Consider the following 11,942-nt stretch of genomic DNA (forward strand, 5'->3'; position numbering starts at 1 on the left):
GCCCCAGCCGCGGATGACATTTAACCAGCCACCACCTCCTCTCACTCAATTTTCTGTTCCGAACCAAGAAGCCTCCTGTTAAGAACAGCCTGAGGAATGATAACATCATCACAGCCCTGCTTCTCTCACTTAATCAAGAGGATCCCTTCGTTTCCTGTTTAATAAGTGGCACTCCTACAAAATGTTTAGTAAACACCAGCGCAAGTCGCTCTACTCTCCGAGCTGAAGAATTTTCTACAACCCCCCTCTCCTCTGCTGTTGTAAACGCTGTAGGAATTTCAAATCAGATAGTTCCTCATCCTGTTTCCCAACCCTTACATATTTCTCTTGGCCCTGTTTCTGATCAACATGCCTTTCTCCTCAGTCCTCCTTCTGTTAATTTGTTAGGCAGAGATTTGCTTTGTAAACTCAGCTGTACTATTTATTGTTCTCCTAATGGTGTTTATTTAGATGTTCCCTGTGTTAATGAAATGGCTGTACTTGCTACCCTAGCTAGCTCACCTCCTGAGCCTGAGTCCCCTAATCTTTCTGTGTTACAAGAGGAAATCATAAAGGCTGTCCCTCCCTGTTATAACGGCCCTTTTAAAACCCAGCTAAGCTGTTACCTAAAGTCGAAGAGCCCTTGTAATACGCCTATTCTTCCTGTAAAGAAACCTGAAAGAATACCTATCGCTTTGTACAAGATCTCCGTGCAGTAAATTCTGCAGTTTTACCTACTTTTCCTGTTGTACCAAGGAAAGCCTGGACTTAGCCCACATGAAATCCTGATGGGAAAACCCATGAGGCTCCCCGCCTCACCACCTGTTGCCTCCCACTTTTGCAGTATACATTTACTTGATGATACTATTTTAGACTACTGTACGGCACTAATGAAGTGTGTTAAGGCTTTTCATTCACAGGTACAAGCAGCTGTCCCCAAGGAACCAGATGAGCCATGCCATTCCATGCTGCCTGGTGACTGGGTTCATGTAAAAGACCATCAACGGAAGTCATTGCTGGAACCCTGCTGGAAAGGCCCATTCCAGGTACTCCTGACAACCAACACTGCAATAAAGTGTCAAGGACTCCAACCGTGGATCCACGCTTCACACACTAAGAAAACATCAGCCCCATTAGACCTTGAGTCTCCCCCATATCAACCTTGTAATCAGCCTCCACAGACTGGTAGCGAGCCTAACGCCTGCCAACAAGAGAGCTCAAGACCAGTAGTAATCCAAGCGCCTACTGGCTGTCACAACCCAAGGGGGTGATTTTGTGTGTGCGCACTTTGGCACTGCTAAATTATTTCCCGCCACGAGGAGCTTTCTTTGCAGGGTGCATTTCTCAGTTACAAAGAGAAAACCCCGGTGCAAAGGAGTTCCCGCCACCCGCATGCAAATTTGTGTCCCACTATTGGCCAGTTCTAAATTATTCCCACGTGGCGGCTAGCGATTGGCTTGCTAGCTGTATAAGAGGCTTGAGCAGTTTCCGCCCAAGTTGGAGGACTCCACAACCATCTCGTGGAGGAGGAGGACTTCACGTCTCGTGAAAAACTCTAAGTGCTGCGGAGTCTAACGGACCCAGCGTGCGCCTTAAGAAGGCTATAGGGGTCTGATCAACCTCTGGCCTCTCCCCACTGCAACGCAAGCAAGTTTTTCCTGCCTGCACCGCGACCATCTACGGTGTAAGTAAAATAATCTTTAATCAATCGCTACGCGTCCGTGCCTAATTCTAGTCCGCCGGCCTGCATTCCCTGACCCGCGTGCCAGGGCTGCTGGCCACAGCCCGCCGCACGCCCCCGAGGGCCTCAGACCGCTCCCGGCCCGCACACTGGCGAAGAGGGAGCGAAGAAAATGTACCCCAATGACACCACTATGCCCTTCGGGAAAGGAAAAAGGCCTCTACCTAGTTCCTGGTTCCCGAGGTGGGGTTAGTTAGTCATGACTCAAGTACTGCTCAGTCTTTCCTTTTGGATCATCTTATATGAACTTAAAGACTCACCAGCTAAAAGAAACTTTGTAAATCAAACTAGACTTCAAAACAGGTCAAAAAGATCACTCCCATACTGGCGTGCTCACCAAAATGCTTTTCTTTAACTGTCTTATCAATATGCAAAGGATTTAAATGTTTCTAAATGTTGGGTATGTTCCCACTTGCCTCCTAGTACAATAACAAAGGTGCCCATAATTGCTTTATCCCTTAATTGGACCGACTTTTGTGATATGTATATTAAAATAGCGAAAAGGTAAAGAGAAAGAAAAATTAGAAGTTAAAAGCTTATGGCTATATATATCTAATATGTTGGGCCAAAAAAGGCCCAAAAGGGGGGAATGTGGAAATAAGTTTAACCAGGCCTCTTACTTGACTAAGAAGAGAGAGAAAGAGAGAGAAAGAGAAGAGAAAAAGATGCTGATGCTATGTGTTTTAAAATGTTCTAAGATAAGGAAAAACCTTCATGCCTTGTTTTATCTGTGTGCAGATGTTAACCTCCTCCTTTCCAGGAACCAAAAAAACCCAAAACTGATAGCTGTTCCCAAAACAATATGTTTGCTGAAAAAGTAAACTGCTTACGTGTGACAAACAAATTATCAACTTCTTCCTGTTTCTTTCAAGGTTGCTTTGTCTGAACCCTGCATCTTTTCTTGCTGTCTAAAGTATAAATACGCTTGTAAACTTGTAGAGGTCAGAGTTCCTTTGAGAACCCTCCTTGTGATCACTTGTATAGCTTTAAATAAACCCAGATGGCTCTGTCAATTCTGATACAACCACAATGCAAAGTTTGATTTCTTCCACACTCTTCATAGTGCACTTTTTTGTGACAAAGGGAGGGAGGCACTGTGGAAATTTCTGGGGGTAGCTGGTGTGGCAGGTATGCATGTATGTTAGGAGGTTGTCTAACTGTGGGGGAAGGATGGAGTGAGGAAGGGGCTTGATGAACCCAATACCTCAACCACAGACACGCATAGGAAGGACGGGAACGCACAATGTTGGCTTTACTCAGCCTAGACCAGTGGTTCTCAGCCTTTGGTACCTTATGTACCTCCTGCCGAGCAATGTGGCAAAAGTGAAACTGAAAATCTCATTGTGGCACTTCCAGTTTTGTTGCCGTGAGCCAAGTTCCATTTTTTTCACTGCAGCCCAGGGCAGAGCACCCGGCGCGGGGCCTCCGTCCCTATCCCCCGGCACACTGACTCTGGGGAGTGAAAGCCCCGGCGCACCGGACATGGCAGGAGGAGCGGCGGCTGGAACTTCTGGCCTGAGCAGACACAGACCAAAATGCAGCACCCGCGTATCCCCTGCCCATGTCTCATGTACCCCCAGAGGTACACATGCCACGGGTTGAGAAACACTGGCCTAGATAAACACTTGAGCAGGAGCACAGGACTCACCACAAGGGGGTAAACTCAGGGCTGCAGCAGTGGCAGAGGGTTGGGAGCTCCATAGGCATAGCCAGAGCCCTCCAAAACAGCAGCAGCAGGGGAGAGGGCAGAAAACTCCAGAAAGCATTTAGCGGCCACGTCTCTACGTGTCAGTCTGTGTCTTGTGTAGATGCAGCTACTGAGAATATAACTGTACGCTGTCTGAGACTTCACATATTTGAGGTAAGATTTTATGACCCGGGGAATTGGGCTTTCCAGTGATACCACCTGATGATTGTCTACCCCTTGGGTACCTTATAAACTGCCCTTCAGTGTTCTTAGAGCTTGCCCACTGGACTACTAAGAGAGGAAGATGCATGGTATTAGGAGGTAAGTGAGTTAGAGGGAGTGTGGCTCAAATAAGTGGATATTCTCTTGGAAGGGAATGAGCCCTGAGTTGGGACCCTGCTTTTGCCCCAAGTGGACCATTGTTGTCTGTCTGATATCTATTAAATGTAAGATACAGAAAAACTCCTAAAATTTTCACTAAATTAGAAATGTAGGCAGCTGGGAGATTTTAATGCTGCAAACTATATTGCTGATGGAATTTAATTATCTCCAGGGTCAGGTAGAGCTGTGTGTGGTTTTCAGGATCAAAGTTTTGCACTTACAGGACACATCTACATGAGATGCTTTACTGTGCAGTAGAGCTAAATACTATGCAGTAAGCATCTGCATCTACACATGCAGACGCTTCCTGCACAGGATTGGCTCTAATCATGAGTAAATTTGCTACCTACAAATGCAAGTAATAAATTTATTTGTGATTACTTGTTGTGCAGTAGCACACATGTAGATGCCTGACTGGGAGCAAATGTGCTCCTAGTCAGCTGGGCAGCAGGGGGTGAGCTCTGCACCGGGGCCTGGGCAGGGAGAATGTCCCCCTGCCCTGGCAGCAGGGAGCTCCCAGATCCCATTCTGCAGTTGTAGGACAGCTCCCAGGGGCAGGGAGCAATATCCCAGCCCCGCCAGGAGATGGGTGTTTTCTGTCCCCTGGGCTAGCACCCAGGGGGATGCTAGAGTCTCCCCTGGATGCTGCAGGGGCCCAGTTTGAGCTGGAGTAAATTCTTCCTGGGAGCAATGTCAAAATGTGCATAGCAATTTGACCTGGGGTGGAGGAGGCCCCCAGCTGGCGGGATTGATTGGGCACAATTTACACCCATGATCAGTGTCTACACATACATTACAATGCAGTAAATTACTCCACCATAAAATAGTACTGTCAGGGACTAAGTTAGAGTAAGTTAATTCATTTTCTGTGTCCTGATACCGGGTGCACATGTAGATGGTAATGCTTTACTGCAGAGCTAATTAGTCTACTCTGCAGTAAAATGCATGTGTAGATGCACCCATTATGTATTAAAGATGTAAAATGCCTATAACCTGGTAAGAGAGCATAAGGGGATAAGGACAGATGCAACATTGCTATCCATATAAGAAATATGGGGTTTGTCTACATGAGACACTTTACTGCATAGTAGACTAATCTACTGTGCAGCAAAGCATCACCATCTACATGTGCACACCATTTACTATGCAGTAAATTAGTCTACTGAGCAGTTAGCTGCTATCTGTAAATGCAGGTAGAAAACTAACTGCGCAGTAGATACTGCACAGTAGCAAATTTGCTCCGAATCAGCTCCAATATCAGGGGGCCACAGGAGATGAGGAACTCCCCCGGTCCTGGTGTTGCTCAGCTCACAGCTCCCCCCAGCACTGAGATGGGGTGATTCGTTGCCCCTCTGCCTCTACCCCATCCTGGTGTTGCTCAGCTCCTGGCTCCCCAGAGGAGCCAGGAGCTGAGCAGTGCTGGAATTGGGGAACTTTTGCTTCCCCACCCAGCCTGGGGCTGGGCAGGAGCTGCTTCTGGGGCAGCTCCCAGCCAGCCCCTGGCTGGGCTGGGATTTCCCTGAGTAGCCAGCGGCTGGCCAGGAACTGTCCCACTTCTGGCTTGTCTCCATTTGTATGGGGTTGGGAGAGCTCTTCAGTGCACATCAGGACTACTCCCATTGTGCATGGGGCCAGTGCTGCATTTAGCAGAGCTCTCCTCACCCTGTGCACATTGGGACTGGCCCCTGTGCTCCCTGCCAGTCCCCAGGCTACCATCCTGGGGGAGTCTGGAGCTCCCCCTGGCAGCTGCAGGGGCCCAGAGCAGGGTAGGAACAGCCCTGTACCAGTCTGCTCCTGTTGGGAGCTGCTCCCAACAGGGACCATGTGTAGATGTGCTTCCAGGGAAGGCTTACTGCACAGTATTTTACTCCGCGGTAAGCCTTTATAGTATTAATAGTACATCTAGACACCTACTGGGTACACATCTACATGTGCACTTTTCCTAATGCGCATTAAATTTAGTACTTCCAATGTGAGGTACTAAATAAATGTGTATTAGGCTGCCCTAATGTGCAGTACCAAAAGTGCATGTTTTTAAGTGACACTTAATGCACAGTAGCCTATTTTACTGCACATTAGCATAATCATGTTTTTTTACATGATGCTTTAATATGCAGTAAAATAGGTTATTGTGCATTAAAGCACACATGTAGATGTGCCTGCTGTGTGTTAAAGATGTAAAATGTCTATAATGTGGTAAGAGAGGATAAGGGGATAAGGACGGATGCAATGTCACTACCCATACAAGTAGCAGATGATAAGTGGATAAGAAATGGACAGTTTATAGCTGCTATTTATTATTACCAATTCTGAAAGCTCTTCCAGTTGTATTATAGAAATATCAGAAATGAAAGAGTTAACCTCCTTGACTCCCCCCCCCACCATCACCTCCACCTTTAATTACGGATTTGAAGAGGCATTCCTAAAAGCTCATAAAGCAAGAGGTATACAGGGTAGAACTACATATATCTATCTTAGCTCTGTGGAGACAGCAAAGCAGCAGCTCTTTCTCTTGTCTGTGCCAAAGGTAAAGTATTTATTTCTGATAATTGCAAATGAGGATATCCATCTTGGTTTTGTTTACCACTGGTTTTGATGTATTCACCAGCAGTCTTCATCTTTCTATTCATTCTTGCCATGTTCTGGCTCTTCTCTACCAAAAAGGACATTGCAGAGAGGAGAAAGAGTTAGGGACAATAAGCCAATAAACTGGTTCCTACAGTGAGGCAGAATATTTTAGTTGGCACTTTGATAACTCAGACTAGAAAGAGAGAGAGTTTGAGAGAGCTTGACTAAGGTTTTCAGAATCCTGAATGATATTATGCAATAAAACCATTTTTGCCCTGTCTCTGTACCACTCATAATGATCCAACCAGTGTGCTCTCTTGTCTCTAAGGCTTTTGCAGCACACAAGGTCCCAGAGTTTGAAAGTAAGTAGTTTATAAATAATAGTTTATTTAAAACTGTGCATGGATCTATACATTTGTTTAAAGCTGGGCATTTAAATGTAGGTACTGCCTACAAAATTGCCAATTCAAGCTAAACCAATATAAGCTGTTTTTAGGTTGATGTAAGAGTCTATTCACACACTGATACTGGTTTAAGTAAATTAGCTTGTAAGCATACATTTAATTAAATCACTGCAGTTTTGTACAATAACGACCAATGCCAATGACTTCTAAGAATTAAGTCTACTAATGGACAACTATAGAATACTAGGGAAATTAATGAGCCCTTTGAGTAATGGGGAGACAACATAATTTCTTTCCTTGGGAGGATTTTCCTGTAATTTCTGCAGAAAGGGCAGAGATTTGTAGGAAAGAAGGAAAGGTCTCTTATGTCCTACCTAAGGAATCAGAAGCTAGGAGAAGAAACTAATGAGTGAGTCTACACGTCGTTGTACAGTGATGTTGTTGTGGCGCTGTGCTTTAGTAATTCCTTTCAGAAGTACTAAAGCATGATGCAGTATGGGAGGGTATCTGCCATGAGCAGAGCACACTTCGATTTCCCTGCTATATTGCTGTAGCAGCACACTATAAGTGTAGACATGCCCAATGAGGACATTTGGTTCTGGGGACAACTACTAGAACTGGCCCAGACCAAGTAACCCCTGAATTCCCAGCAGGAGTGAACCAAGAACAGTATTTGGAGGAAGACGTCTTTATTTCCTTAACTCTGAAAAATGGCTGGGGTTAAACTACCTTTCATGTCTGTAGGACTGGTGAGCAGACAGGGCCCTAGAGCAGTAACAGCTGAACCTGGGGGAGGTGACCAAGGTTTGGGTGAGTTATCCTCTGCCTTTTGGACAAGGTCATCAGCTGCCACATGCCCTGTTGATATACAGCTAGCTCTTCTTGAGCTGACTGTGGTTGCTGGAACCAGCATTGTGTACCTGTTAGCCATCCAAACAGTTTGTCTTTCTCCATTTACTGTTGGAAGTCAATAGTCACTTTTTTACAAGCAAGGAGGAAGGATACCATTCATTAGCATTTACCAGAAGAGAAGTTGGTCAGAAATGACTTCATGTTTGTTCCTCACGTTCTAGTATTTCCCATTCTTGTTCATCCTAACCAGATCCTGGGTTTTTTATTGCTTCCCATTAAGTAGAAGTTGTCAATAGAAGTCTATAATGGCACTCAGATTACAGGTAATTTAGTCCCCATGTAATGTATATGAGGAACTGATATTATTTCTTGCACTGTAAGTTGCTTTATATTTACCAGCAAAGAATTTAACCTGTGTAGCATCATGGTGTTACTTCATTTATCATTTCAGATTTTTGCAATACAGCTTAAATTCTTAGTAAGTATATTAAACATACTGCTTTTTAGTAAAGAAGGTCTGTGGTATCCCAAAGTTAAAATTTTGCCAGGTAGGAAATTAGCTATTTCTGTTTTCTATCTCCTTACCAGTTTCTTTCTCAGGATAGAAATTTATTGCTTATCCCTGTTAATGCAGTTTCCTTAACAGCTTCCTGTGAGGGAAGGTCCCTGTTTTTTTTTTTACTTTATTATTTAAAATGTAAATCTAATTCCTATGAAACTCATCACAGTTCCTTTGTAAAATGTGTGTACAGCATGCAGAATGGAGAATATGTGGCTAGGCAGAATCTGAGAGCTACGGTTGACACAGGGGCATGAGAGGAGGTGATACCTTTTGTTGGATCATCTTTTCTAATTGGAAGAGATAGGAGATTAGCTTTGGGGTTCAGGTATGCTTAATCAGGCTGGGAAAGTCCAAGCTACCTACAAGTTAGTTCAATTGTTTATTTTATCCTAACGGTATCAATGAATTTGATCATTTGAAATGGGGAACATAGCAGTCTTCTGATATATAAAATGTTATTATGAAAAGGATGGGGGATCTGTTGTATTCCATGGGCACTCAGGGAAGGACCAGAAAACTAACTAAGACCTAACTTGCATCAAATAAAATTATGTTTGGATATTTGGAAAAAAAATTTGACAGGCTGGTAAAAATCTGGAATTGGCTACCTATGGAGTTGTGGAATTTCTTAGCTTTGGAGATTTTTAAGACCATGTTAGACAAATATATCTTACCTCAGTGATGGGACTTGGACAAAATGATCTCGTGAAGTCCTTTAAGAATGCCTTGCTTTCAAAAGCTTGTCTTTCTTTTTCCCAACCATGCAGCTGGTCCAATAAAATATACCGCCCCAAAAAATCATTGTCTCTACATTTCTTTGGTATGTAGCTGAGTTGAATTACAGCTTACTAGCAGCTTGGACACTATTTATTCTGATTATTTTTAAAATTCATAAAAGTACTATCCACTACTACCAGCATGCTGATTTTGAATGAGTTTATTTCAGCAGAATCTCTTCTGGCACTTCAGTCTCTGGCAGTGATTCAGCTTTATGACCACAAAACCCCCTAAATTCAGGATAGTTATAACCCTACCTCCTCTTTGGTGAAGCACAAATATGTAGAAAAAATATCTTTAATTGCTTCCTCTATTCTTCCCTGATAGACCAGTCAACCCAGTACATTTGACCTGCTTAAAGTTTCTCTTTGTTTTATATCTTGACTTATTTTTCCTTTAAAATCCATATTACATTTTTCCCTATAGTTCATACTCCTTTCTACTGGTTTTACTTAGCCTGGATTTTCCTTTTCTGAAGGTTACCTATTTAAATTCAAGAATCTCTTGAGCCTTGCAAAGTCATATGTCTTGTCTTCCTGCTTTTGTAAGGTTCTACATCTCTCTTACAGTTGTATATGTTGTATATGCTTCAATACCAACTCTATGCATTTGGATTCCTTTATTTTTATTTGGGTCTTCTGAACCATTTTCTTCATTTTTCAGAAGATGCCTTAGAAAGGAGACTTTGCTTTGCCAATTCTGGGGACCTTTTATCCCCTCAGATAAATTACTTCAATTATATATTGCTCACAGTTACTACTTTAACCAGTAATTACTGCTTAATCAAATGCATGGTTATTTAGGACTAAGCTGACAATAACCTCTTCATTTACATATTCTGAAGTTTGTTCAAAAAAACAGTTTCTCAAGGTGATGTGACATTTGATCAGTTAATATGAAAATACCTTAAATTCCTTATTGTTGCTTTATTAGGCAAAGTTGCTTCTGATATGTCTTAACATCATGTATTGATTCTTCAACTGCTTATGCATAGGAACAGGTTTTTACATCTCACCATGACACCTCTTATGAAAACTTACTCGCATTTCTAAGACTTGCAGGATTCATATTTTTCTTCACTTGGAAGCTGTATACCCCAATAATGTATTTATATTCCTGAAACTCAGGATATGTGATTCTATAGATTCTATTGTGTGATAGAAACAACCAAATCTAATTAGAGTAGATTAATTCCCTCTTGAGTATGCAATCACAATTCACTGCTACAATAAGTACAAGTCAAAGGGCCAAATTCTTTTTCTCTTATTAATATTAAACTGTCAGGAAAACCAGTGTGAAAAGGCATTACTGATATATATTAGGATGACAAAATGGCAGAATCTGAACCCAAGATTGTTTTTTTTTTTTTTTAAATGCCTAATTTCACAACTGTTGGGAGGATTTATAACAGCTACTTATCAGGTTTGTATTTATGGGGGTTTGTCTTGGAAGCTAATTCCTGCCAGAGGGGAAGGAAGATGTGGTTAGGTAACAAGATGGTGATTAGCAATCTGGCCAAACAGACTCCTTGTCTTTTTTCTTGTTTTTTTCCTGGCAGGTGCCATGTGAAGACTGCATGGAAAGGGGCAACGAGACCACTGCCGCTGACATGGAATTCCTCCTGCTTGGCTTCTCTGAGTTGAACCACCTCCAGACCTTTCTCTTCTTTATCTTTTTGGGTGTGCACATAACCACTCTGGCTGGGAACCTTTTAATCCTTATTGCTGTGGCTGCTGAATCCTCCCGACCCCCCATGCTTTTCTTCCTCTGCCAGCTCTCTGCCATTGAGCTCTGTTATACTCTAGTCATTGTTCCCAAGACACTGGTCAACCTTGCGGACCCTGGAAGTCGCACCATTTCTTTCACTGCATGTGCTACCCAGATGCATCTCTTTGTGGCGCTGGGGGGTGCTGAGTGCTTCCTTCTGGCAGCCATGTCCTATGATCGTTATGTCGCCATCTGTCGACCGCTGCACTACACAGCAGTGATGAGCCAGGGCCTTTGCTTCCGCCTTACTGTGGCTTGCTGTTTGGGGGGCTTTGCTGTCTCTCTGGGGCTGACTCTGGCTGTTTTCCGCCTACCCTTCTGCCACTCTCACCACATTGACCACTTCTTTTGTGATGTTCCTGCTGTGCTGCACCTAACGTGCACGCAGAGTTATACTTTTGAGCTGCCTCTGCTGACTGCCTGTGTGCTCCTCCTCCTTCTCCCCTTCTTGCTCATCCTAGCTTCTTACACCTGTATTGTGGCTGCCATATTGAGCATCCACCCTTCCTCTGGCCAAGGCAAGGCCTTTTCCACTTGTGCCTCACACGTAGCTGTCACTCTCCTGCATTATGGATGTGCCACCTTCATGTACATCCGCCCCAAGTCCAGATACTCACCAAGCCGAGACAAGATGGTGGCCCTTGTTTACACTAACATCACTCCATTGCTGTATCCTTTGATCTACAGCCTGAGGAACAAGGAAGTCAAAGGAGCACTGAGAAAGATGTTACTGCAAAGAACATCTCAGGCAACTTGGAATAATCTCAAGTACAGGATATGTGTGTGCAATAAACTTTACTAGGACATACACCTTCTGCCAAAAACAGATATTCTTTATCTACTTGTAAGATCACTTCTTGGCCTATTCCCCCCCCCACTCCCCACAAGGTTGATATTACACAGAAACATACATGTTTCCAGTCACCATGGGAAGATACTCCCCTCTTTGGCCTGTTCAGGAGAACAAAGGATATTGATACAAAACTGTTTTACCTTGTCTCCTGAAGGCTGTATTATTATTTCAAATACAATGTAAATATTTGTATAGATTTAGATTTAAAGATCAATAAATACACTGATATTACTGTGAAAGTGCCGTACAATAAATTTGAGCTTTCTTTTATGAGGGTCCTCTGGGCGAAGGAGGAAGAGTAATACTGATTCACGTCTCAGTGTGTTGAAAAGAGGCTGCATTCAGATTCTCATCCTGATTAAAGTCATGCA

The 11,942-nt window shown here is 43.4% G+C and overlaps 1 protein-coding gene across 1 annotated transcript in view; it reads left to right on the forward strand.

Annotated features, from left to right (window-relative positions):
• LOC112549839 (olfactory receptor 10AC1) overlaps positions 1-11,655 on the forward strand; it is a 14,555-nt gene extending 2,900 nt beyond the window's left edge. Inside the window, exon 2 of the mRNA XM_025200774.1 lies at positions 10,510-11,655. Coding sequence (XP_025056559.1) covers positions 10,528-11,520 — 993 coding nt within the window. The 5' untranslated portion in view covers positions 10,510-10,527 and the 3' untranslated portion in view covers positions 11,521-11,655. The remainder of the gene's footprint in view (positions 1-10,509) is intronic.
• The last annotated feature ends 287 nt before the right edge of the window (positions 11,656-11,942 follow it).

This window comes from Alligator sinensis, unplaced genomic scaffold (assembly GCF_000455745.1).
Source record: "Alligator sinensis unplaced genomic scaffold, ASM45574v1 scaffold161_1, whole genome shotgun sequence".
NCBI lineage: Eukaryota > Metazoa > Chordata > Crocodylia > Alligatoridae > Alligator > Alligator sinensis.